The sequence below is a fragment of the Rhinoderma darwinii genome, chromosome 3, assembly GCF_050947455.1.
Source record: "Rhinoderma darwinii isolate aRhiDar2 chromosome 3, aRhiDar2.hap1, whole genome shotgun sequence".
Classification (NCBI taxonomy): Eukaryota; Metazoa; Chordata; class Amphibia; order Anura; family Rhinodermatidae; genus Rhinoderma; species Rhinoderma darwinii.
In genome coordinates this window covers 334,561,656-334,589,406 of record NC_134689.1, presented here as the reverse complement: position 1 = coordinate 334,589,406, position 27,751 = coordinate 334,561,656, and the positions used below count along the sequence as shown (strand labels likewise).

The 27,751-nt window shown below is 42.9% G+C and overlaps 1 protein-coding gene across 1 annotated transcript in view; it reads right to left on the bottom strand.

Annotated features, from left to right (window-relative positions):
- The window catches only part of NOX5 (NADPH oxidase 5), a 66,007-nt gene that overhangs the window by 1,313 nt on the left and 36,943 nt on the right, over nucleotides 1-27,751 (bottom strand). The window contains exons 10-14 of the mRNA XM_075855303.1: nucleotides 13,843-13,986; nucleotides 13,143-13,175; nucleotides 12,584-12,708; nucleotides 6,410-6,494; nucleotides 1,164-1,263 (exon numbers count right to left, since the gene is read on the bottom strand). Coding sequence (XP_075711418.1) covers nucleotides 1,164-1,263; nucleotides 6,410-6,494; nucleotides 12,584-12,708; nucleotides 13,143-13,175; nucleotides 13,843-13,986 — 487 coding nt within the window. The remainder of the gene's footprint in view (nucleotides 1-1,163; nucleotides 1,264-6,409; nucleotides 6,495-12,583; nucleotides 12,709-13,142; nucleotides 13,176-13,842; nucleotides 13,987-27,751) is intronic.

The window sequence follows — 27,751 nt, the reverse complement described above, 5'->3', positions numbered from 1 at the left end:
ACTGTTTGGGTTATGGCAGTTAGTAGTGAATTACAGTAGTATAGGCAAGAAATTATTGGGGCCCGGATAAGTTTTTTTGCAATGACATTGGCAGGATTCAACCCCGTAAACTCCTGTGTCCCAGGTAGTAGCTCTTCTCATTGAGCAACTGGTAATGCTGGACAGTTCCAATACTGAATATATTGTCTCTAGGTTCTCTTACTTTTTGCCTCTTGAAATTCTTTCCTTGATTACCTGATTAGTCTCGCCCTTTTGGCTTCTGATATGAGCCTGGCCCTTGTACTTCCTCTGTGCCAGACTATTGAGCCAGAATAAGACCGTGTCTTTTAAGCCAAAGAGGTCGAGAGTGCGTAAGAGCATTGGGTAATCTACCATGTCAAATTCGACAAATAGATCTAAAAGGATTAACATGGAGTATTACCCATTGGATTTGAACAAAAAGAGATCATTTGATACTTTGGTTAATGCAGTATTGAATGAAACACTTGTATGACAGAAGTGAGGCATCTGTAAAGGGTAAAAACTTTGGGGTGTGTTCAAACATAAATTCTTTTTATTTTTGCACAGTTATGTTTTAAGTGAGTCCCATAACAAAGGTGAACTGACATTTGGCAACTGGCTACTGCCTGAGTTCCCAAAGTATTAGGGGTCCATTTAGAAATGTTACCATATACCTTTATGGTAGGTCGAAGATTTTTTTTTTTTATAAGGAACTCCAAACCCATGCTTTCCACCAAAGCTGACTCCATATAGTTTTAAAAATCTCCCATTTAAATCAATCAGAACTGTATAAATCCATATGCAGTAAGAGCCACCTAGCAGTGGATGCAGATTGTGGAAGACTGGCAGCAGGGGAAGGTATATAATATATTTTGAAGGCTGGCAGGCTTTTTTTAATACCGGGTAAGTACTGGAAAACTTATTTAAATGAAAACAGAGCATAGAAAAAATAATGAATTAAAGTTCTTAAGTATAGTAAAAAATAAACATGATATTATGGCTGGTAAAGAGCCCATGCCTTTTGTTGCTTGGGAGGTCACTCAATTCTCAGTTCCCAGAGAAACACACAATATAACTATGTATTATATCATAAATTGCATAACATGGGCAAGTCAGGTCTTCCTCAGTAATCAATATACCCAGTCCTAGAGAGAGCTGCTTACCCTCAGGTTCCTCATCAGCTTGGTCCATCTCAAGCTTGGTTAGCAGACTGACAAACCATTCAAAAAATTTCTGGTCCCTATTAATCCAGATGAAATCCACCTACAAAATATGTGTAGATTGTATATTAATTATGGCAACATAGTATCTACATGTTGCATGTGTTGTAATGTTTATTCAGTCAATGTCAATTTAACAGTAGTATAAAAAGTGTGTGTGTGTGTGTGTATAATATATATATATATATATATATATATACACACACAGTTAGGTTCGAAATTATTTGGACAGTGACACAAGTTTGGGCATTTTAGCTGTTTGCCAAAACATATTGAATATACAGTTATATAATCGATATGGTCTTAAAGTGCAGACTCTCAGCTTTAATTTGAGGGTATTCACATCCTAATTTGAGGAAGGGTTTAGGAATTACAGCTCTTTAATATTTAGCTGCCTCTTTTTCAAGGGATCAAAGGTAATTGGACAATTATCTCAAAAGCTGTTTAATGGGCGGCATGGGCTATTATACCCTCATTAATCCATCATCAATTAAGCAGGTAAAAGGTCTGGAGTTGATTCAGGTGTGGCATTTGCATTTGGAAGCTGTTGCTGTTAACCCACAACATGAGGTCAAAGGAGCAAGTTAAACAGACCATCGTTAGGCTGTAAAAAACGAAGAAATCCATCAGAGAGAGAGCACAAATGTTAGGAGTGGCCAAATCAACAGTTTGGTACATTCTGAAGTGTTCAGGGATATACTTTCTGTTCAGATTCAACCAAATGCAGCAAGTTTGATTGGACGTCGCTTCACAGTACAGATGGACAATGACCCAAAATATACTGCGAAAGCAACCCAAGGCAAAGAAGTGGAATGTTCTGCAATGGCCAAGTCAATCACCAGATCTCAACCCGATCGAGCTGCATTTCACTTGCTTAATACAAAACTTAAGACAGAAAGATCCACAAACAAGCAACAACTGAAGACGCTGCAGTAAAGACATGGCAAAGCATCACATAGGAGGAAACCCAGTGTTTGGTGATGTCCATGGGTTCCAGACTTCAGGCAGTCATTGCTTGCAAAGGATTCACTACAAAGTATTAAACAAAAAACATTTTATTTATGGTAAGGCTTATTTGTCCAATTATTTTTGAGTCCCTGAAATGAGGCGGCGGGGTAGAACAATGGTTGCAATTCCTAACCGTTTCACAGGACATTTTTGTTCAACCCCTTGAATTAAACACTTCAATTGCATATCAGTTGTTCCATTTTAAATCCAATGTGGTGGCATGCAGAGCGCAAATCATGAATATTGTGTCACTGTCCAAATAATTCTGGACCTAACTGTATATATATATATATATATATATATATGTAGAGATAATCAGCACTCTGCGACAGATTCCAACACGGTAATGGGTGCAAGCAGGTAATCCAGATCCGTGTATTATAAAACATAAACGAAAAAAATCCCACAGCACTCCGATGTTTCCAAAAGGTATGTCATTTATTCAGTCAACAGCTGCAACGTTTCCGTTTGGCTATAGGACCTTTTTCAAGCTTGAAAAAGGTCCTATAGCAGGACGGAAACGTTGCAGCTGTTGACTGAATAAATCACATACTTTTTGGAAACATCGGAGTGCTGTGGGATTTCTTTCGTATATATATATATATATATATATATATATATATATATACACACACCAGGGTTTGGCAATTAATTAAAAAAAAAGACATTTAAACCGAAAATCAGCGCAATTTATCAATGTCGTCTTGCAAATTTTTGTTTTTCCAATTATTTTTTCGAGGTTTAAACTGTGTCTGCATCTTCAAGACACAGATGCAGTTGAATCAATGGTACAGCAGGGGAGAGTAAGGTCCCTACTATACCATTCACTATGTATCGCCGGACGCGAGGCAGTGACGTCATCGCTCCTGTCTGCGCTATGCTGCACAGACCAGAGAACAGAGGGATCTCGTCCACTGGTCGTTGGAATGGGGTTAGGTGAGTATGTATATTATTATTATGAAGCACTATTGTGGCTGTGTGGGGGAAGCTATTGGGGCATTATACAGTGTGGGGGCTGCTATGGGGCATTATACAGTGTGGGGGCAGCTATGGGGCATTATACTGTGAGGGGGCAGCTATGGGGCATTATACTGTGAGGGGGCGGCTATGGAGCATTATACTGTGAGGGGCAGCTATGGGGCATTATACTGTGAGGGGGCAGCTATGGGGGACTTTATAATGTGTGGAATGCAGTTATGTGGCATTATACTGTGTAGAGACAGCTATGGGGGCGATATATTGTGTGGAGGGCAGTTATGGGGCATTATACTGTGTGGAGGGCAGTTATGGGGGCATTATACTGTGTGGAGGGCAGTTATGGGAACATTATACTGTGTGGAGGGAAGTTATGGGGCATTATACTGTGTGCTGGCAGCTATGGGGGCATTATACTGTGTGGTAGCAGCTACTGGGGGGGCATTATACTGTGTGGGGCAGTTATGGGGGGCTTTATATTGTGCGGAGGGCAGCTATAGGGGCACTATACTGTGTGGAGTGCAGTTATAGGGGCATTATGATGTGTGGGGACAGCTATAGGGGCATTATGATGTGTGGGGGCAGTGTCAGGGGGTATATTATATACAGTAGTATACAGCAGACTCAGGGATACATTTTAATTCAATGGTGTAGCATACAAATAGGGGCATGCAAAGGGGGTATGATCTAAATAATCATTTATTAATCGTAATCGAGGTTACATATTCAATTAATCGTGATTTTAATTTGGGGCATAATCGCCTAGCCCTAAAATATACACACTCCTCAACATTGAAATTGCAACACCAAGAAGGAAAAGTTTTAGAATTGTATGATCGATAGACATGTTAATGATATGCAAATGATAAAAAAATGGAATCAAAATATTCCAAACATCTTGATTTTTATCAAGTATGAGCGCCATGCGCAGAAATACACGCACTTACATGCCTTGGTATGCTATCAATGAGGTTATTCATGGTTGTCTGAATAATGTTATGCCCTGCTAAATGCACTTCGGCACGCAAATCATCAAAATTGGCATCTACCTTTCCAATGGCTGACCAAAGACGTCCCAGATGTGCTCGATGGGAGACAAGTCCGGAGACGCTGCAGGCCATGTTAGCATGTTTAGGCCATCCAGGCTGCTCACAGTAGCATGAGCAACATGTGGCCTGGCGTAGCCCTGTTGAAAAACGGCTTCTGAGACACTTGGCATGAGAAATGGCCGGTACGACCAAATCAATGTAATGCCGAGCTGTTAGTGTAGCTGAAAGGAAGACTAGAGGGGTCCGGCTGCCGTACACTATGCCATCCCGCACCATAATCTCAGGAGCAGGACCGGTGTAACGTTCCTTTGTGAAGGCCTCTTCAAGGCATTATCCACGTGGTCTCCAGTCTAATCTCCGGCTATCTTTACGTCTGAGACAAAAGTGAGACTTATCGCTGTAGAGGATAGACCTACATTCCACTCTCCATTGCTGTCTTGCTCTGTACCATGATCGTCTTTGAGAGCAGTGGAATGTGGACAATGGAACACCTGTAGCTGGACGTCTGGCTGGTAGCCCAATGTCGTGCAAACGCCTTCTGATGGTTTGTGTCAACATTGGTTGCCGCCCTAGGATTGGAATGTGACGTCCAATTTCACTTGCAATACAGAATGGATCACTAAGCGCCATTTTTCCAATCAGACGACATGTCCGTGCAGAGGTTCGCCTCCGTGCACCTCTTGCTGTCATTCTCATTCGTTGTTGTTCTCCCAACCTCCAGGACATGGAACTTTGAACACTGCTGACATCTCGGCCTAGTCGTGTAGTGATCTTCTGGAGTGATAAACCAAGGTCTCCTAGTTCAAGGATTGTGTCCCTCTCCGTTTGCGATAAGTGGCGATAACTGGCTCGTTGATGAACAGAAGGCATCGCACAATCATCCCACACCACTTGATCCAATTTTTGCGGTTTCATGTGGCTAAAAAATTTTAAGCTGTCTTTTATACCTCTCACATGCCACAGATTGGAGGTAGGTTTGCATAACCTTATGGTTTGTCCTTCTTCTTGGTTTTGCAATTTCAATGTTGCGAATATATGTGTGTGTGTGTGTGTGTGTATGTGTGTATATGTGTGTGTGTATGTATGTATGTATATATATAAACCACTGACAGGTGAAGTGAATAACAATGATTATCTTGTTACAATGGCACCTGTCAGTCAGTTCTTAAAGTTGATGTGTTGGGATCAGGAAAAATGGGCAAGTGTCAAGATCTGAACGACTTTGAGAAGGGCCAAACTGTGATGGCTAGATGACTGGGTCAGAGTGCGTCTGCGTCGTATACCTGAAGAAGAGATGGGACCAGGTTCCAGTATAGGAGTAAGGTAAGAAGGTGGAGGCAGTGTGATACTCCAGGCTATGTTACTTTGACACATACTAGGTACATCTTCATGGTAACGGTATTCCCTAATGCCAGTAACCTCTTTCAGCAGGATAATGCGCCCTGCCGAACTTCAAAAATTGTTCAGGAATGGTTTCAGGAACATCACAAAGAGTTCAAGGTGTTGACTTTGCCTCCGTATTCCCTAGATCTTAATCCGATTCAGCACCAGTGGGATGTGGTGGAAAAAAAAGTCAGATCTATGTAGGGCCCCAACTTGCAATTTACAGGTCTCTAAATTATCTGCTGCTGACGTCTTGGTGCCAGATGCCACAGGACACCTTTAGAGATCTTGTGGACACCATGCCTGAATGGGTCAAAGCCGTTTTGGCGGCATGAGGGAGACCTACACAATATTACGAAGGGGGTTTTAACCTCCTCCCGACATCGGAAGGGAAGTATGGAGCGGGCTAAGCCTGCTACATATGCTGGGGGTGCCAGCTGTGGATTAATGGCTGGGATGGGAGGTAACCCCGTTTAACTACTTAGATGCCACCATCAACAGTGACCAGGATTGGAGATAACCCTATTTAACTACTTAGATGCTGTGATCAATAGCGAACAAGGCATCTAAATTGTTAGACAGGGGGGGCCCATCGCTCCTCCCACGGACACGATTGCGGGCTGTCATGGCAGCCTGGATGATGCCCTATGCTGTGCCATTATATGCTTTTTATCTTTAAAGTGAATATGCCTAAATAGGGCATATCGAAAGAGGCTGTCCAATTTAAGGCACACGTTTAAGCAGCAGTTTTCACATATTTCATGAAGTCTCCACCTTTCTCAGCTTCATCTCGTTGTCTTTCAGTGTCTCACACCAGGAGTACTTGCAGTTTGGACAATTCTGTTTCCTCATTCGATATCTACCAAATCACAAATATTATAACTTAGAATACACATATGCAGAAGTCAAAATTCAACTTACTCTAGAGTCAGTGAGGTCAGTGTAATGTCGGGGTAGGGAAACAGACAAGTGAGCCCTAATCTACCCGCCACTCAGTCCCTGCCTACTTGCAACGACCCGCCCTAGGCGACGGGGTACAACTGGGCGACGGTCCCTACACTCAATAGGTGCACGACAGACAAACAGACAAGGGTACAAAGAAGCCAGGGAAATGGGGAAGTTGCCCACGTGAACACCGTGAGCAACAAGCGAGGTGAACGAGCCGAGTAAAACCAGGAGATGAGAGAGGTACAAAAACGCAGAGCAGAAGAGTGGTCAGAAAAGCCAAGGTCAATCACAAGCAGAGGATCAGTAGTTCAAGAAGCTGCAGCAGGGCCAGGAAACAAACAGAGAAGAATCACAAGCAAAGGAGGAACAGGAAAGGCAGGGATAAATAGACAGAGGGCGGGAGCTAGCTCCGTCTGGCCAGGCTGTGATAGGCTCTCCCACTCCTAAGCCTGCCATCCTGAGTGGTGGAAGATGGAGTCAGTCTCACAGACATAGAAGCAGGTGCAGACTGATTACCTATGGGCGTCGACACAGAAGTTGTGTCTGGCAGATCCTTTACAGTCAGTTTTTCTCTTTTTCTTAACGAGAAGCAACAAACTTTCCCTACATTTGTATGTTACTTCTGTTGGGAATGGGATCCTTCCCTGCTTAGACTGGACCTCCCTGATCCTAACAAGTTTTACAGAAATGTAAACCCATTTGAGTGTTTATAGGTTCCCTCCACGTTTGTGCCCTACGTTCGATGTATGTTTTTTTTAAGGGAAAAACAATCGATACTGCAAAAGGGATGCAACTAAATAATACTATCAATCGGATTGGTAAATGAAAAAGGCATACAGTTAGAATATAGTTGCATACAGTTGGTATTCATTTGATGGATCCGATTTTTTTAAGGGGAAGTGTTTTTTTTTGCCTATTTATGATGGGTCCAGACGTATAATGTGCAATATCCATACATTCGTATACTGAATAGAGTTATTAACCCCTTCCCGCTCCTTGACGTACTATTACGTCATGGCAGCTGTATCGTTCGCGCTCCATGCCGTAATAGTACGACTCGGGAGTAACGGCCGTTTCGGCCGTCCTCCCGACACATACAGGAGCTGTGACGCTGCTGTCTTGTTCAGCAGCTGTCACAGCTCCTACAGCGGGGACCGATCGCTGTGTCCCCGCTGATTAACCCCTTAAAAGCCGCGTTCTATAGAGATCGCGGCTTTTTAGGGGTTAAGCTGCCATCGCCGGCCTGCTACGCGATAGCGGCCGGCGATGGTGACTATGGCAACCGGACACCAAACAATGGCGTCCGGCTATGCCATAGACGGAAGCCTAGTGGGTCCTGACAAGTAAAAAAAAAGTTAAAAAAAGATGTGTAAAAATAAGAAAATAAAAGTTTTAAAAGTAATAAAAGTAAAAGTCCCACTTTTTCCCTTATCAGGCCTTTATTATTAATAAAAATATATAAACAAACAAATAAACTATACATAATTGGTATCGCCGCGTCCGTAACGGCCTGAACTACAAAATTATTTTGTTATTTATCCCGCACGGTGAACGCCGTAAAAAAAAATATTAATAAACCGTACCACAATCACAATTGTTTGGTCACTTCACCTCCCAAAAAATGGAATAAAAAGAGATCAAAAAGTCGCATGTACCTAAAAATGGTACTGATGGAAAATACAGTTCGTTACGCAAAAAATAAGTCCTCGCACGGCTTTATTGATTGAAAAATAAAAACGTTATGGCTCTTAGAATAAGGTAACACAAAAAGTGAATGATTGTTTACAAAACGTACTTTATTGTGCAAACGCCATAAGACATAAAAAAAAACTATAAACATCTGGTATCGCCGTGATCGTATCGCCCCGCAGAATAAAGTTAATATATCATTTATAGCGCACGGTGAACGCTGTAAAAAAAAAAGTATACAAAAACAATAGTACAATTGCTGTTTATTAGTCACCACGCCACCTAAAAATGGAATAAAAACTGATCAAAAAGCCGCATGCACCCCATGAAAACTACAATGGATTCCTCAAGGGGTCTAGTTTCCAAATTGGGGTCACTTTTGGGGGGTTTCCAATGTTTTGGCACCACAAGACCTCTTCAAACCGGACATGGTGCCTAATAAAAAAGAGGGCTCAAAATCCGCTAGGTGCTCCTTTGCTTCGGAGGCCGGTGCTTCAGTCCATTACCGCCCGAGGGCCACATGTGGGATATTTCTCTAAACTGCAGAATCTGGGCAATAAGTATTGAGTTGCGTTTCTCTGATAAATCCTTTTGTGTTATAAAAAAAATGGTATAAAAAGAGTAAATGTCACCTCTACTTTGCTCTAAATTTCTGTGAAACACCTAAAGGGTTCATAAACTTTCTAAATGCTGTTGTGAATACTTTGAGGGGTCTAGTTTCTAAAATGGGGTGTTTGATAGGGGTTTCTAATATATGGGCCCCTCAAAGCAACTTCAGAAATGAACTGGAACCTAAAAAAATAAATAAATGAGGCAATACTTCGCTTCTTACATTATACTGATAATGAGCCGTGCCCACTCCGAGATGACCCCAGTTTTGACCGTTTGTATAAACGGAGACCCCTATTAGACCGTTCCAGTGCCCGGTTTTCCCAAGCATACACCCCCGAGAAGTGTTTTTCTATTGATGAGTCCCTGGTACATTTTAAAGGGAGGGTTCAATTCCGCCAGTACCTGCCAGGTAAGAGGGCAAGGTATGGCGTGAAGATGTATAAGCTGCGAGAGTGCATCAGGGTATACCTACAGGTTTAGGATATATGAAGGAAAGGCCACCCCCAAACCAGACTGCATCCTGGACTACAATAGGTACATGGGAGGGATGGACTTGTCAAATCAAGTCCTGAAGCCCTACAGCGCCATGCGGTGAGGTATAAGAAGCTGGCCGGGCACATCATACAGATGGCTTTGTACAATGCGTATGTGCTACGTCGATGTGCAGGCCAGAGGGGAACTTTCCTGGAATTTCAAGATCTAATCTTTAGGGACCAGGAAGGGGGGGCGCATCGTACCAGGGCAACACTTTCCAGGAGAAGGTCCCCAAACCGGTGGAAAGGGAAAGAGTGAAAAGAGGTGCAGAGTCTGCTATAAGAGGGGGATAAGGAAGAACACAATATACCAATGTGACACGTGTCCCGAAAAACCAGGGCTCTGTATAAAAGATTGTTTTAAAATGTATCATACATCCCTTGATTTTCAATTTACCCTGATGCACTCCGCACAGCTTACCCCCCTCATCTTTCCCTTCTGAGCCCTGCCGTATGCCCAGGCAGCTGATAACAGCCACATGTAGGGTATTGTCGTACCCAGGAGAACCCACATTACAATTTAAGGGGTGTATATCTCCGGTGGCGCATGCTGGGCACACTATATTGGACACTGAAATGGCATATACATATATAAAATTGCAAATCTCACACTGCACCATCTGCTGCGCATTATCTTTTACACAGTACCTGTGGGGTCAAAATGCTCACTACACCTCTAGATGAATGTCTTAAGGGGTGTAGTTTTTAAAATGGGGTCACTTCTCGGGGGTTTCAACTGTACTGGTACCTCAGGGGCTTCTGCACACATGACTTAGCACCAGAAAAGCTCCAGTAGGCCAAATGGTGGTCCTTTCCTTCTGAGCCCTCCCATGGGCCCAAAGGGCAGTTTATCACCACAAATGGGGTATTGCCGCACTAAGGACAAATTGGGCAACAAAATGGGGTATGTTGTTCCTTGTGAAAATAAGAAATTTTGATCAAAAATGACATCTTATTGGAAAAAATATCATTTTTTTCATTTCACAGCCCAATTCAAATAGGTGCTGTGAAAAAACTGTGCGGTCAAAATGATAACAAAAACCATAAATGAATTCCTTGAGGGGTGTAGTTTCCAAAATGGGGTCACTTCTGGTGGGTTTCCATTGCTTTGATACCTCTGGGGCTCTGCAAATGCAACATGGCACCCGAAAACCAATCCAGCAAAATCTGGACTCCAACAAACACATAGCGCTCCTTTCCGTCTGAGCCCTCCCATGGGCCCAAACGGCAGTTTATCACCACAAATGGGGTATTGCCGCACTAAGGACAAATTGGGCAACAAAATGGGGTATGTTGTTCCCTGTGAAAATAAGAAATTTTGATCAAAAATGACATTTTATTGGAAAAAATATCATTTTTTTCATTTCACAGCCCAATTCAAATAGGTGCTGTGAAAAAACTGTGCGGTCAAAATGATAACAAAAACCATAAATGAATTCCTTGAGGGGTGTAATTTCCAAAATGGGGTCACTTCTGGTGGGTTTCCATTGTTTTGATACCTCAACGCCTCTTCAAACCTGGCATGCTGCCTAAAATATATTCTAATAAAAAAGAGGCCTCAAAATGCACTAGGTGCTTCTTTGCTTCTAGGGCTTGTGTTTTAGTCCACGAGCGCAGTAGGGCCACATGTGGGACATTTCTAAAAACTGCAGAATCTGGACAATACATATTTAGTAGTGTTTCTCTGGTAAAACCTTCTCTGTTACTAAAAAAAAATTGAATAAAATTGAAATTCAGCAGAAAAAATGAAATTTGCAAATTTAATTTCCACTTTGCTTTAATTCCTGTGAAATGCCTGAAGGGTTAAAAAACTTTCTATATGCTGTTTTGAATACTTTGAGGGGTCTAGTTTTTAAAATGGGGTGTTTTATGGGGGTTTCTAACACATAGTCCCCTCAAATCCACTTCAGATCTGAACTGGCACCTTCAAAAAAAGGCTTTTGAAATTTTCTTAAGAATATGAGAAATTGCTGTTTATGTTCTAAGCCTTGTAACGTCCAAGAAAAATAAAAGAATGTTCAAAAAACGATGCCAATCAAAAGTAGACATATGGGAAATGTGAACTAGTAACTATTTTGGGTGGTATAACCGTCTGTTTTTCAAGCAGATGCATTTAAATTCTGAAAAATGCTATTTTTTGTAAATTTTCTCTAAATTTTGCAATTTTTCACAAATAAAGACTGAATATATCGACCAAATTTTACCACGAACATGAAGCCCAAAGTGTCACGAGAAAACAATCTCAGAATCGCTTGGATAGGTTTAAGCATTCCGACGTTATTACCACATAAAGTGAAATATGTCAGATTTGAAAAATGGGCTCTGAGCCTTAAGGCCCAAACTAGGCTGCGTCCTTAAGGGGTTAAACTGCCGATATTGGGCGTGAAAATGAGCGCCGATCAATGAGACAGCTCGTTGATCAGCGCTCGTTTGCTCCTGTCACAAGGAGCAATGATTGCTTATGTATGGGGACGAGCACTTGTACATGTACATCATGTTGGCAGCACGTCCCTCTGATTACACAGGGAGATGTGCTGTCGACAACGATGATTTTTAATGCTGCATAAAAAAGCAGATGAGCCGACGAACGAGGTTTTCCTCTTTCATCGGCTGATCGTTGCCCTGTTTACACAGGGCAATGATTGGGAACAAGCGTTCATATGAACATTGGACTGAGTAATAGGGATTTCACACAGCAATATTAGTCGCTAATGTGATGCAAACGCTTTGTAAAATAAGAAAACTTGGAACTCCTTTGATTCTAATCTTTTTTTTTTTTTTTACTTATTCAAGCATATAATGTACTCAGGCTTTAGCAAGATAAAGTATTTTAGCATCCGGGGTTAAGAAATGCAGCTCCTCCCTATAGGCTTCAACACAAGGGACAATTGTATTGAGCAGCTTTTAAGCTCATTGTGCCAAAATGGCATTACATTATTTTAATAAGCCATGTAAAGACAAACCGCGTTCCTAGCTGAGGGTTTATTCATTGAAAAGACAATTGTTTTATTAAATGATGGATAAAGTACTATAATCATAATTAGTTGTGTGGTTACACCCAATAATTAAGCTGTACCCAATGTATCCACCTGTTTTGATTCCTCCTCATATAAATATATAAAAGTCCCACCACAAGGCTTCCTAGGACACTTTATTGCATATGAACCTGTACATGATGCTTTGGAGAATTGAAGCAAATGGAGTTATGCCTATCCCTGCCCCAACCAGTACTGCGTGGTCTGAGGTGAAGATCCTCCGGCTTGGAGTTCCAAAGGGACCATCAATGTAACACTGCAATCATAAGGGAAAAACAACATACTAAAACTGGCTGTATTATATAACACTTATGCAAACACAAACTTCAACTTTAAATGTGTGCAGTGATATTACCCCTGTATTTACCGTACACAGATGGAATAGAGGAGCTAGGGCTGCATCGCGAGCACTTAGGAGGTACATTGGCTTTTGGGATGCCAGCAAAACTGATAGAAATGTATTCATTGGTCAGAATAAGCAACTTTACCTCAGTCATTACTGGTACACCCAGGGCCGGCCTTGAGTACACCCTACAATTGGAGTTTCATGAGCTATTGGGCTGAGAATGAAGGTTTTCACTCTCATGGTTTCAAATACATTTCTATATATGCCTCTTTACTCACAAGTATTCTAATAGTCAAACAAAGGCTGGCAGATAAGTTGTTTGACTGTGATTTCACGATACTTGCCTTAATATAACATATCTGATGATTTTCACCACCCTGAAAAGAAATTGGAAGAACATTAAACTATACTACTAATAATACTAAACTCAATCATGACATAAGAAGCTATCGGATTTCTGTACAGAGGGCCCATGTGGATGTAAATATTGGTGATCGATTCCCTACACGTACCATCTAACACTATCCCAAAGGGTATCCGGTATTAACGCACACCTTTTTTTTTACCATAGAACCCCTGACAAAAATTTCCTTTCTGAGGAATCTCTACAACTACCCCATCACTACTGTAAAAAACTTCTTGCATTGTTGGTTTCTGAGTAACCCATAACTAAGTTCCCTAATGACCAGGGGCATAACTATAGGGGGTGCAGAGGTAGCAGTTGCACCCAGGCCCTGGTGCCTGTAGGGGCCCAAAGTCCCATCTGCCACATAAGAAGATACCAGTATCATGGTAGATGGGGGGACCTGTTATAGAATGTGCATTGGGGCCCAGGAGCTTCAAGTTATGCCTCTGCTGATGACCTGGTCAGAGACCAAGTCACATTTATTTACCCATCAACATATTTTACATTATATAATTGAAAGTAGCATTATTCCTCACGCAACACTAGGCTTATAAACTACATAAACTATTATAAGCTACATAAACTACACTCAATATCTTCTTTGTGAACCACTGTAGTGTGTAGTCTGATATGCTTACATTTCCACCCTGGGTACTTCCAGGTTTTTCCAAGCTGACGCAGAATTCATTTTCTGGCTGAGTTCTATGGGGTTTGTAGGACGTCAGTTCAATCTGGTCATCTATGTTATTGGCAATTGCTCCACTGAGGCCGAAGAGATGTTCCTTAATGATTTAACAGGAAATATAAAGGTTTCTGTAACTGTTCAGCAGTGCAGTCCACAGTTCAAAACCTAAACCTGCTAATATCATCATATTACGTAATTGTATTGTCCTTTGTAACATATTCCACAGAGCTCAATACTTCATTTGTGGTAGTTGTATTTTCAAGAATATGGCACATCCAAGAAAATTTACAATAAAAAACAGTTAACATTGCATTTTTATAAATGTTCTCCAGATAAAGAAGTAATTATCGGTGCATATATATATTTTTTACTTCCTGACATTATAGGTGTGCAGGATCAGAAAAGAATAAATGCACAAGATCAGAAAAATATGGCGGCTTCCTTCCAGAAACAGTGCCACGCCTGTCAACGGGTTGTGTCTGGTATTGCAGCTAAATAGACTAAGCTGCAATATCATACATAACCTGTTGATTGACTTGGCGTTGTTTTTTGAAGAAAGCAACCATGTTTTTGTAATATTGTACAGCCATGTTTTTTTATCCTAGCTAAGAACACTACATACAGCCTGAAATAGCTTCTCATAAGGGACAACCTATTTTATTCACGTACAGTCAAATGCGATATGATCATCTCTAGGGTCCCTTTAAACCTCTCATTGTGTCAAAGTGGATCACTGAATGCATACTTCATTATTAATGCTATTCAATCACAGCAGTCTTGTACTCTAGTATATATATTTGGTGACATGAGTATATGAGTCCAGTACATTTTCTAAATGTTACTCCAAGTCTATTCTCTCCATGTCTATCCTCTATAACTTTCAATATAGTTTTTTATAGATCAATTATTTAAGCCGTTATAGAAAGCAGTGTTCCCTAACCAGTGGTTCAGGTGCCGCATTTGGCTCTCGGACCCCCTACATGTGTCTCTACAGTAGTTGGCAGCTGCAGATATTGTTGTGCATTTGTTGCACCAGGGATGTCATAAACAGGGTTTCACTGGCCCACACAACTTCCCATGCTCTGACAAAATAATAAGTCCAAATGGTCCTGTAGAAGACAGCCCCATTTGGAGCTGACTTTGGACCGGTCATTTGCCACTAGGCTCTATTTCTGATGGACAAACAAGTTGGTATAAAAAGGTATAGATATGCATCAAAGGAACAGTGCCCACTATACACAGCAGCAGGCAATGGCAGGAACGAATAAAAATATAACAACTACAGTAGTATGCAGATCCCTATCAGGGTAATAAATATGGAAATACAATATTTATTTTAAATCAACCTAAAGATTTACGGTTAGAGTTACATATAAGTAATTGCTTACTTATGCGTGCTATTTGAATGGCCAACTGGCGCCTTCCCCAACGCGTGTTTCAGCGCGTCAAGCCTTCATCTTTTATTGAACAATAACAATTTATATTTTTAGAACAATCCTTGTTTATATGGTGTACGATGCTTACTCTGCTCTTATATAGGTTTAACGTTTCAAAGTGTGGAGTGCCACCTAACTCATATCGGCCCCATTGAACTTGTGCATGGATTAAGGGACCCAAGAGTCTTGGAAATCTATTTCTGATGGGTTGATTTACAATTAACCTATTAGATCTTATTGATGATGCGTTTCATGTGTGCAATTTTAACAATAAAGATAAAATTAAAAGAGGATGTACACTGTTTCTATTTAGGCCCTCACAGTCATTTCCTCTTGTGGTACCAAGAAACCCCAGTCCGACACTGGTTCTAACAATACTAGAACTTGGGTCAAACCAATATCACTGGCAAAAGGTATAAGCCATATCAATCGGTTATGTCTTTAAAGGGAATGTGTCGCTAGAAATGTTTTATTTTTTTTTAGTTAAACAGTTAGTGTTTACATGATTAGACATTGTTATAATTTTTTTAATTTTTTTCACAAGTCAGGAAATATTATAAATTAGATTCTAATTTATAACATTTCCCTGTGCTGGTCACTAGAGGGAGCAATTACCAAAATTGCAGCATTGGCATGTGGTAAAGCAACCACATTGCTTTATGCTGCAAATTTGGTGTAAACACACACGCTCTAGTGAGCTCACAGAATCCCCCCTCCCTTATCCTGGCTAGTGCCAGGAGAAAGGAGGGGATTGAATGTTCATACCTCCTACACTGTGTGCCGCCATTTTTTGAGCGAATACACAGTGTAGTAGGCTTACATACAGTGGTAATCACACACTAAAACACGAACAGACATAACTTACCTGCTCCTGCCGCCGCCGCTGCCTCCGGTCCTTCCGCTCCGTCTGCTCCCTCCACTCCTAGTGCTTTCTTCAGAACACATGTCTGGAAGCCGCGACCGGAAGTAGTCATCTTACTGTCCGGCCGCGGCTTCCGGTCCACAAGAAAATGGCGCCGGATGTCGCTCGTCCGAAGACCTTCCATTTGGACTGTGTGGGAGCGGCGCATGCGCCGTTCCCACACAAACGGCGTACACCATAGTGAATGCGAACGGCTCCCGTTCGCATTCTCTATGGGGATGTATGTGCTGTATTCCATCTCTGTATGTGTCGTTAATCGACACATACAGAGATGAAAAAAATGGCAGCCCCCATAGTGAAGAAAAAGTTAGAAAAAAATAAAAATAAAACACAAACACACAAATAAATAAAAAAAAAAGTTTAATAAAACACTAAAAGCAAATGGATCTAAAAAATATTTTTTTCGCGACACCCTTCCTTTAATAGTTTTTTCTCTTTTTTTCCCAGCGGGGATGTGCTGGCAGCGTGCAGGGAGAGGAGGAGAAGCTGTGATCCTAGTCCTGTCCCTGTATAGCTGTAGATGACTACAGATTGAGGGGTTTCATGAACATTTGTTCACATCATCACCCCCCCCCACACACACACACCCTTATCAATGAGAGAGCATACTTGCTCTCTGATTGTCATGTTGGTCTCTTCCTTTTTTTTTTAGAAAAGGAGTGAGAAGATGAGCTGTAGCTCATCTAATCACCCCTCTGTGTCTAACTAGGCCCTTTATTTACTCCACAGCCAAGGCATTTGCCAGCATCCGGATCCGAACACTCGCACATGCTGGCAGCGTGCAGGGAGAGGAGGAGAAGCTGTGATCCTAGTCCTGTCCCTGTATGGCTGTAGAGGACTACAGATTGAGGGGTTTCATGAACATTTGTTCACATCATCACCCCCCCCCCACACACACACACCCTTATCAATGAGAGAGCATACTTGCTCTCTGATTGTCATGTTGGTCTCTTCCTTTTTTTTTTAGAAAAGGAGTGAGAAGATGAGCTGTAGCTCATCTAATCACCCCTCTGTGTCTAACTAGGCCCTTTATTTACTCCACAGCCAAGGCATTTGCCAGCATCCGGATCCGAACACTCGCACATGCTGGCAGCGTGCAGGGAGAGGAGGAGAAGCTGTGATCCTAGTCCTGTCCCTGTATGGCTGTAGAGGACTACAGATTGAGGGGTTTCATGAACATTTGTTCACATCATCACCCCCCCCACACACACACACCCTTATCAATGAGAGAGCATACTTGCTCTCTGATTGTCATGTTGGTCTTTTTTTTTTAGAAAAGGAGTGAGAAGATGAGCTGAAGCTTGAGGCACTAAATCAAATAGAGAAAGTGCCTGGGACTGTATGTGATAGGGGGAAAGAAGGGGGGGAAAAGTGCGGGAAAAATCAGGAGCAGGGATTGGTGGGACAAGGGGATAGAGGAGGGGTTAGGAGCAGATAAATAGTTGAGGTCAAGGGCAGTTCACCATCTTACCTGCTGGAGCTGCAAACGTCAGACGTCTGGTCCTGTGAGAGATCTTCCTCTGCGGTCCAGGGCGTTTTCCGGAGTGCAGATGGCGGATGAGCTGATGAGGCAGGTGGCACAGCGGGTTGCCACGGAGGGTACAAGCTGGCTGGAGGTGTTCCTGGCAGGGGATCGCAGGCAGGAGGTGTTACCGCCGGTGGTCGTCGGTGTCAGCAGCGGTGGAGTCCCGTCGGCGTCAGCAGTTAGAGGTAGGCCGCGCCGGGTTTCTCGGCCTCCTCCCCGTTTGAGCCCCAGTCCACCTTCAGCCATCCAGAGGCGGGCCGGCACCGTTCGCTCTTCAGGAGCGGGACGGAGGCGCCGTCGCCTACTCTCCCCTTCACCCGGTCCCGACGTCGTGCCACCCACTGGGGGAGCTTCTGCAGTTCTCCCCATCCGGGCTGCAGGCAGTGCAAGGCCGCAAGCAGCCGCAGAAGCCGGGGCCGTTATTAGTGCACCGCTGGTTCTTCTTCCCGGCCCAACAGCTTTCTCCCTCTCACAGAAGGCCGTGGTTGAGAGGGGAGCTGGAGGGGGCGGTCTCAGGAGAGCAGAGATGCAGGCCTCAGGCACCAGCAGGTTAGGTGTGCAGTTGCTGCCACCTGCTGGTGGTTCTGGAAATGACACAGAGCTGGGGAGAGAGCTGGTGAGTGGCCTGTGGTTACCAGGCACAGGCACTGTGAATGAGAGGAGTTCGCTGGGTGGATTGTCGTGCGGTAGCAGTGATCTGTTGCCGTGCGGGCAGTCTGCGGAGCAACGTGATTTGCCAGTTTCTCTTTCGGAGTTTTCTCTTCCAGGTGCGGTGTCGGCGAGACGCAGACGGCGAAGGAGACGGCATGGGAGAGGACATCGTCGTGGTGGTCACGGGCGTCCACGCCATCAGGTTGAGAGACGTCGCCGTTCCCGGAGTAGGAGTGTGTCTTCCAGTACAGCATCTTCTTCGCCGTCCCAGTCGTCGTCGGGAGCCAGTACACCCAGCCGCACGGGAAGGAGATACACGAGGAGTCGTCGTCGGGAGCACAGGGATCGTCATTTGTCTTCGCTAGTTCCAGTTCCAGAAGTCGCCTCAGCCTGTCCACCTGGTGGGGATCTGCCTGTGGTTCCGGTGTCTGGGAGAGTTGATGCACCCTCGGAAGTGACGAGGACGTCCTTCTCCGGTGAGTCTCCATGTGGGAACGCATGGCTACCTAAGGGTGATTTATCTGCTATTGATTTAGTTTCTGCATTAAAAAGCTTGTTGGATGGTTTGTGTACAAAAGGCGGAGCTTCGGTTCCGTTGGTTTCGCCAGGGGGGGCTCAGCCTCCGCCTGAGCGGGCGGCCAGTATGTCTGGCTTGACATTCCGTGATTCGCTGTTTTGTGGTGTTGCTCCTTTAGGAACTCACCTGTCGGCCGAGATCAAGGACAAGATATGGGCACATGACTTTGTGGATGTTTGGTCCTTGGTGTCGGTCGATCATGTGACGATAGATAAGGAGCGTGCTTTCGAAAGAGGTTCGGAGAAAAAGGTAAAAGTTGCGAAAATTTTTGGCAATTGGCTCCAGGGTTTTTCTACCTTGGCTCATGTCATTTGTCAACGTTTTCCGGAAAAAGGGGCCGAACTGTTTGTGTATGTAGACACCATATTCAGTGCCCACAAATTGCACGGAGGTGCAGCTTGGTGGAGATATGACGAGGAATTTCGCCGTCGGTTGGCTTTGACGCCTGACATTGGTTGGGCGTCAAAGGCGACGGATGTGTGGTTACAGCTAATTTTGGCTCAAAAGCAGGCTCGGCCCTTTCAGGCAGGAGCCACAGTTTCGGGTTCAGCACCCGGTATTGCGGCGCAGCGCCCAACAGGAGCATGTTGGCTCTACAATGAGGGACATTGCAGGTTCTATTCTTCCTGCAAGTTTCGTCATGAGTGCTCCATCTGCGGGGGTGCCCATTCCGCGCTTCGCTGTTTCCGACGGGCAAAACAACCTTCCAAGGTGGGTCCTGCCGGTGCAGCGGAGAACTCCGGTGAGCGCTCTCGCGATGGAGCCGTGGCTCGCCAGGTATCCCAAGAGACAGGAAGCAGACCTGTTAGGTCGGGGCTTCAGTGAAGGTTTTTTCATTCCGCATGTTTTTTCTTCGGTTTTGATGTTGTCAGATAATTTAAAATCGGTGAAAGAAAACATGTGTTTGGCACGGTCAACGATGGGATCTCCAGAGATGAGGCTGCAGTGTCTTACACGTCTTTTGATGTGGCTGTGCGGTTGGTACGGGAGGCAGGCGTAGGTGCCTTGCTTGCTAAATCGGACATAGAGTCAGCTTTTCGTTTGTTGCCTGTGGATCCTGCCTGTTTCCATTTGTTGGGATGTCGTTTAGATGAGCAGTTTTTTGTAGACATGTGTTTGCCTATGGGTTGTGCCATCTCATGTTACTATTTTGAAGTTTTTGGTTCCTTTCTGGAATGGACAGTTCGTTTCAAGACAGGTATTTCTTCAGCCATTCATTATTTAGACGACTTTTTATTTGTAGGTCCAAGTGATTCAGGAATATGTGGTTATTTGCTGAAAACCTTTCGAGTTTTAATGTCTGAATTTGGTGTCCCGATAGCGGAGGACAAGACGGTGGGTCCGGCCATGATTTTGTCGTTTCTGGGTTATTGAAATTGATACGCAAGAGATGGTTTTCAAATTACCTGACGACAAGCTTGCGCGTTTGCTTTCTACCATTGACGAATTTGTTTTATCAAAAAAGGTTACCCTGAAGCATCTTCAGTCACTGTTAGGGTTGCTGGTTTTTGCTTGCAGGATCGTTCCCATGGGTCGCGTTTTCTCTAGACGCCTATCATTGGCGACTAGGGGTATTTCGCGGTCACATCATTTAATTCGTGTCACTAGGCAAATGAAAGATGATTTGCGTGTGTGGCAGACTTTTTTGCGATCTTTTAATGGTAGGGCGATTTGTCAGTCTGAGGAGGTTTCCAGTTTTGAGTTACAGCTGTTCACAGATGCTGCTGGCAGTGTCGGTTTCGGTGTGGTTTTTGGAGCGGAGTGGTGTTTTGCACGTTGGCCTGTGGGCTGGAGTAGTATGAGTCTGACATTGAATTTGACACTTTTAGAACTCTTTCCCATTGTGGTTGTAGTGGAATTGTGGGGTTCAAAGATGTTTAATAGTCGCATACGTTTTTGGACGGACAATATGGCGTGGTGCAGGCTGGAAGGGGAGCGTTGCCCAGATCACTTATGGGCCCTGGTCGAGGGGAACTTGCCCGGCTAGTTCAAGGTTCTGTGGTACCAGGTACATGGCGGAGCCATAATAAGTCTTGGGCGGAGTGGTTGGAATTATCTGGCGGGGTTTTTCCTACAAATGATGAGCAGCATTATGAGGTTACGTTGGAGTATTTGTCTCGGATGCGTACTAATGGTTCTTCGGTGTACACGGTTTCAAAAGGTTTGACTGGTATTGCGTTTATGTTGAAGTTGTGGGGTTCTACTGATGTGACTAAAATGTTTGTTATTAGACAGGCATTGAAGGGGTGGAAGAAGGAGCATATTGTGAAGGATGCTAGGAGGCCCATTACGTATGCTTTATTACTAAGGATTCTGACGGTTGTTCCGGCAGTTTGCTTTGATCCTTATGAGTCTGTTTTGCTGCGTACTGCTTTTTCTTTGGCCTTTTTCGCAGCATTGCGGGTGAGCGAATTGGTGTCACCGAGTGCAAAGCGGTTTGGGGGTCTTCTGTTTGCGGATGTTTTATTGGAGGAAAAAGTGGTTCGGGTATGTGTGAGACGGTCCAAGACTGATCAGATGGGCGTTGGTGTTTGGTTGTGTGTGAATTCATTGGGTGGCGAATTCTGTCCAGTTCGTTTGGTGCGTGAGTTTTTGTCTTTTCTAGCTGATGGGGTTCCTTTCTTGATACACTCTAATTCTTTGCCGCTTACTTGATTTCAATTTGGAGCCGTTCTTAAGTCTTGTTTGGAGCATTTGGGCGTTGATCCTTCTGAGTTTGGGACTCATTCGTTTAAAATAGGGGCAGCCACGGAGGCTAATGCTTTAGGTATGGGGGAGGAAGATATTAAACGTCTGGGTAGGTGGAGTTCAACTTGTTACAGGTCCTATGTGCGTCCGGATCTGGTTTTGCTTTGATTCTTTCCTTGTCATTTCAGAACATCGGCCACAAGTATGGATAATTGGCCATTCTTTTATTTTCTGGGCAGCTCGTCGGGCTGAGTATCGGCCTTTAGGCCTCAGTCTTGGGGTGTCATCGGCCGAGGTGCACTGGAAAGGTATCAGAGGGCTGAGGTGGGTTCAGCTGTTGCCGTTAATAGTTGAAGTTAGTCGGGAATGCCGCGGTCCAATTGTGCTCGTTATACATGTTGGGGGAAATGATTTGGGAAATGTGAAATTGTCTGAGTTGTTGTCCCTTATCAAGGCTGATTTGGGTCATTTCAAACAGCTTTTTTCTGATTGTGTGATTGTTTGGTCCGAGGTGATTGCACGAACTCATTGGCGAGGAGCTAGAAGTGCTGTGGCCATCGAGCGGTCAAGACGGCTGTTGAATGTTCGTATTTCCAGGTTTGTTCGTTCCATTGGGGGGGTAGCAATTCGTCATTTGATGTTGGAAGGTGACAATGGGGACTTATTGTTATCTGACGGCGTTCATTTAAATGACATTGGGATCGACATCATGCTGTCGGGTCTGCAAGATGGAGTGGAGGCTGGTTTGGCATTGTGTGGTGGGGGTGGTCAGAGTACCGCGTAGGTGTTCGCGGTATCCTCCTTGGCGGAGATAGGCTCTGAAGAGTAAAATCCGGAGAAGAACCTACATGCGCGCCGCTTCACAGTGGGCGGCATCACAGGAGATGTGAATAAATTAAGTGGTTACTTCAGGGCCATGTAATACAAAAATGTTTGGTTGTGTTAAATAAAGCTGTGGCCATTCCCACATTCTCCAAGAAACAGGTTTCGTTGCTTTATTGGTTTATTAAATTGGTAATGATGCATCAGCGACACTTAATATGGGGATAACATTAGTACATGCAGTCTTGAGGCACTAAATCAAATAGAGAAAGTGCCTGGGACTGTATGTGATAGGGGGAAAGAAGGGGGGGAAAAGTGCGGGAAAAATCAGGAGCAGGGATTGGTGGGACAAGGGGATAGAGGAGGGGTTAGGAGCAGATAAATAGTTGAGGTCAAGGGCAGTTCACCATCTTACCTGCTGGAGCTGCAAACGTCCCTCCCGCCCTCCCTCTTTAGGTAAAATTTGGGTGTGTAGTTATGGTGTTTCTCTGTCTTTTAATTTATTTGCTTTTCTATGCCATGTCTCTTATGGCTCGTCAGCTGCTTGCTTTTTTCTTTGCGTAGGCGTGTTTCTGTGGTTTTTCTTTGTTTTTTCAGATGTCACAGCAGGCGGAGATAGGCTCTGAAGAGTAAAATCCGGAGAAGAACCTACATGCGCGCCGCTTCACAGTGGGCGGCATCACAGGAGATTTGAATAAATTAAGTGGTTACTTCAGGGCCATGTGATACAAAAATGTTTGGTTGTGTTAAATAAAGCTGTGGCCATTCCCACATTCTCCAAGAAACAGGTTTCGTTGCTTTATTGGTTTATTAAATTGGTAATGATGCATCAGCGACACTTAATATGGGGATAACATTAGTACATTCAGTCTCATCTAATCACCCCTCTGTGTCTAACTAGGCCCTTTATTTACTCCACAGCCAAGGCATTTGCCAGCATCCGGATCCGAACACTCGCACATTCACTAACATCAATAAAATGTATACATTTTACAATGTCCCTATCCTGGCCGTTCCAGATCTTTAGTGTAAAATCAGCTCATCGATTCTCTAGCGATACCCATTACTTGCTACCGTCACAGCGATAATAATTATCACTAGAGAGAAATGTCATATACATTTTTGATGGATGAAAAAGATTTACGTTACTCAGAAAATACATTTTCATCCACTGACGTTTGCCATGAACAATCGTTTCCATCTAATTCCACAAAAAAATTCGGTATTACTTAATGTTTTAGATTTTGTTAAGGGATTTGCGATTATTGATTTAGGGTTAGGCTGTGCTCACACATCGCGGTAATTTTGTGCAAAAAAAAGAGATTTGACCGCGACATGTGATCACAGCTTGAGCGTTTGTATATGGGGATGGAACATAATATAAACATAGACATGTGTGGTATGTATCAACTCCTCACATCTTACAGTTTTTTGCAGAGTACATTTTGTGTGCATAAAAGGTCTGGTTGAGTACGCATTTAAGTCGCAAAGTTGAATTTTTGATGAAAAGTTGTGTGAAGATGTTTGTATGAATGATTAAGTTGTAATTTTATATACGGTATAAAGCTTTAGTTGATGTAAACTTTGCAAACCTTGATATATTCATTTTAAATAGTTTTTGTGAGTAAACCTCTGCTTGTATGTGAGTTTTAGGTGCAAATGTATGTTTTAATGTATTGTTCTTTTAAATAATTCCTGGTTGTCACAAGTCAAAACAATTGCAATCATCGGGTTATCTGCTTTCAAGAAATATATAGGGTTTGTAGTGCACTCACTTTTCAAATTGTGTTATCCCTGTATTTTATAAGTTGTTACTTGGTTTAACCCCTTCAGGACTGAGCCTGTTTTGGCCTTGTGGACGCAGCCGATTTGTTCAAATCTGACGTGTGATTTTATGTGGTAATAACTTGGGAATGCTTTTACCTATCCAAGCGATTCTGAGATTGTTTTCTCGTGACATATTGTACTTTATGTTCGTGGCAAAATTTGATCAATAAGTTCAGTATTTGTTTGTTAAAAACTCAAAACTTTAGAGAAAATTTGCAAAAATTCACATTTTTCTAAATGTAAATGTATCTGCTTGTAAAACAGATAGCAATACCACACAAAATAGTTACTAATTAACATTTCCCATATGTCTACTTTATGTTGGCATCGTTTTTTGAACATCCTTTTTTTTTTTCCAGGACGCTATAAGGCCAAAACCTATTTTTATAGGGACCAGTTCAGTTCTGAAGCGGCTTTGAGGGCCTCATATATTAGAAACCCCCATAAGTAACCAAATTTTAAAAACTGAACCCCTCAGAGTTCTCAAAACAGCATTTAGAAAGTTTCTTAACCCTTTAGGTGTTTTGTCCGTAAAAATGAAAATCTAAATTTTTTCCAATAAAAGTTAGAAATTATAAATTTTTACAAGGAATAAAGAAGAAAAAGCGCCCCAAGATTTGTAAAGCAATTTCTTCGGGTTACGGCAATACCCCACATGTGGTAATAAACTGCTGTTTGACACATAGCAGGGCTCAGAAGGGAAGGAGCGCTATTTGGCTTTTGGAGCTCAAGTTTGCTATTCTTTTTTTTTTACGGCGTTCACCGTGCGCTATAAATGACATATTTAATTTATTCTGCAGGTTGATGCAATTACGGCGATACCTTATGTTAATAGTTTTTTTTATATTTTACGGTGTATGCACGATAAAATCACGGTTTTAAAAAAATTATTTTGTTTTTGTGTCGCCATATTCTAACAGCCACAACTTTTTTTATTTTTCCATGAAGAAAGCTATGTGAGGGCTTGTTTTTTTACGGAACAAACAGTAGTTTTTATTGGTAACATTTTTGAGTAGATGCGACTTTTTGATCCCTATTTATTAAATTTTTTGGGAGCTGAAGTGACAAAAAATAGCGATTCCGGTATCGTCTTTCTTTAAATATTTATTTTATGGCGGTCACCGTGCGGGATAAATTACATTATATTTTTTTATAGTTCAGCCTGTTATGGACGCGGCGATACTAATTATGCATAGTTTATTTATTTTTTTCATTTTTTATAATAATAATGGACTTTATAAGGGAAAAAGGGCGATTTTTTTTATTTTATTATTTTGAAATTTTACTTTTGTACATTTTTTGTAGCTTTTTTTAACTTTTTAGTCCCACTAGGGACTTGAAGATCCAATTGTTGGATCGTTGTTATAATACCCTGCAATACTTATGTATTGCAGGGTATTATACCTGTCAGTTTCACACTAACGGGGCATATTAGGTTCTGCCTTCGGCAGGACCTAATCGCCTTCCATAGATGGCAGACCGGAAGCCTTTGTTAGGCTTCCGGTTGCCATAGCAACAATCGGCCCCCACAATCGCGTGGCGGGGTGCCGATATTTTTGTAACAACTTAAATGCGGAGGTCGCTATTGACTGCCGCATTTAAGGGGTTAATCTGTTCGGATCATCGCTATGATCCGACCCAATGTTTTCCCCCAGTACTAAGGCTGCTAGTAGCAGCCCATACTGGGAGATGCCGGTCTGTGGGGAGCGCCTGTGTGCTCTGTTAGGAGCACACGTAGATTAATGGGCTGCAGGCACAAGGACCAGTGCTGAAGCTCGTTAATCTACGTGAGGTGGTCGGCAAGGGGTTAAATTTCTAGTTGGAAACCAGATTTTTAGGTATACAAAAACACCGAAAAAGGCCATACTTACAAATGAGGCACTTCACTCATTACTGCCCCCTATATTTCACTTATAGTATTACACTTGCACACACACTATTCATTTATTATTTCTTACTACACATCCCATGCACCACACACCACTCCCCTCAAGACTAGTGGGAGTGGCTATTATTATTTAAAGCACCTGCTCGCCCTTTCATCAGCATTTCTGACCTGGCTGTGTCCATTTGTAAGTATGGCCTTTTTCGGTGTTTTTGTATATGTCCCTGTGTTTTTATCGGTTCTGTTTGTGCATCAGGAACGTTCTGTTCCAGTTTAGGATTTAGGGACTCGCAAGTCTGGGGATCCTTGTTGTGGATTGCGAGCTTGCGTCCTTTTGGCCAAAATGATTACCAATACCCCAGGTATTTTTCATTATTATGTATATTCGCTTCTCTTGGACACAGCCGGGTCTTTGATGCTGGGAGAGCATGGTGTGTTGTTATTTGGCATAGCAAGCAGGGTAGCCCGCTCTATGAATTATCAAGGCGTCACAAATAGGCTTCTACCTGGCTATACACGTTGTGCCTCATGACGTACACACTATCCCTCCATGTTTCACTCACTTGCACCCCATTATCCATTTATTTCTATTGAGGCACTTCACTCATTACTGCCCCCTATATTTCACTTATAGTATTACACTTGCACACACACTATTCATTTATTATTTCTTACTACACATCCCATGCACCACACACCACTCCCCTCAAGACTAGTGGGAGTGGCTATTATTATTTAAAGCACCTGCTCGCCCTTTCATCAGCATTTCTGACCTGGCTGTGTCCATTTGTAAGTATGGCCTTTTTCGGTGTTTTTGTATATGTCCCTGTGTTTTTATCTGTTCTGTTTGTGCATCAGGAACGTTCTGTTCCAGTTTAGGATTTAGGGACTCGCAAGTCTGGGGATCCTTGTCGTGGATTGCGAGCTTGCGTCCTTTTGGCCAAAATGATTACCAATACCCCAGGTATTTTTCATTATTATGTATATTCTCTTCTCTTGGACACAGCCGGGTCTTTGATGCTGGGAGAGCATGGTGTGTTGTTGTTTGGCATAGCAAGCAGGGTAGCCCGCTCTATGAATTATCAAGGCGTCACAAATAGGCTTCTACCTGGCTATACACGTTGTGCCTCATGACGTACACACTATCCCTCCATGTTTCACACACTTGCACCCCATTATCCATTTATTTCTATTGAGGCACTTCACTCATTACTGCCCCCTTTATTTCACTTCTAGTATTACACTTGCACACACACTATTCATTTATTATTTCTTACTACACATCCCATGCACCACACACCACTCCCCTCAAGACTAGTGGGAGTGGCTATTATTATTTAAAGCACCTGCTCGCCCTTTCATCAGCATTTCTGACCTGGCTGTGTCCATTTGTAAGTATGGCCTTTTTCGGTGTTTTTGTATATGTCCCTGTGTTTTTATCGGTTCTGTCCAGATTTTTAGGTATGTGGTACGTATGAACCCTTCACATATTGAACTTTTTTTTTTTTGTATGTGTGTTGCATCTAATT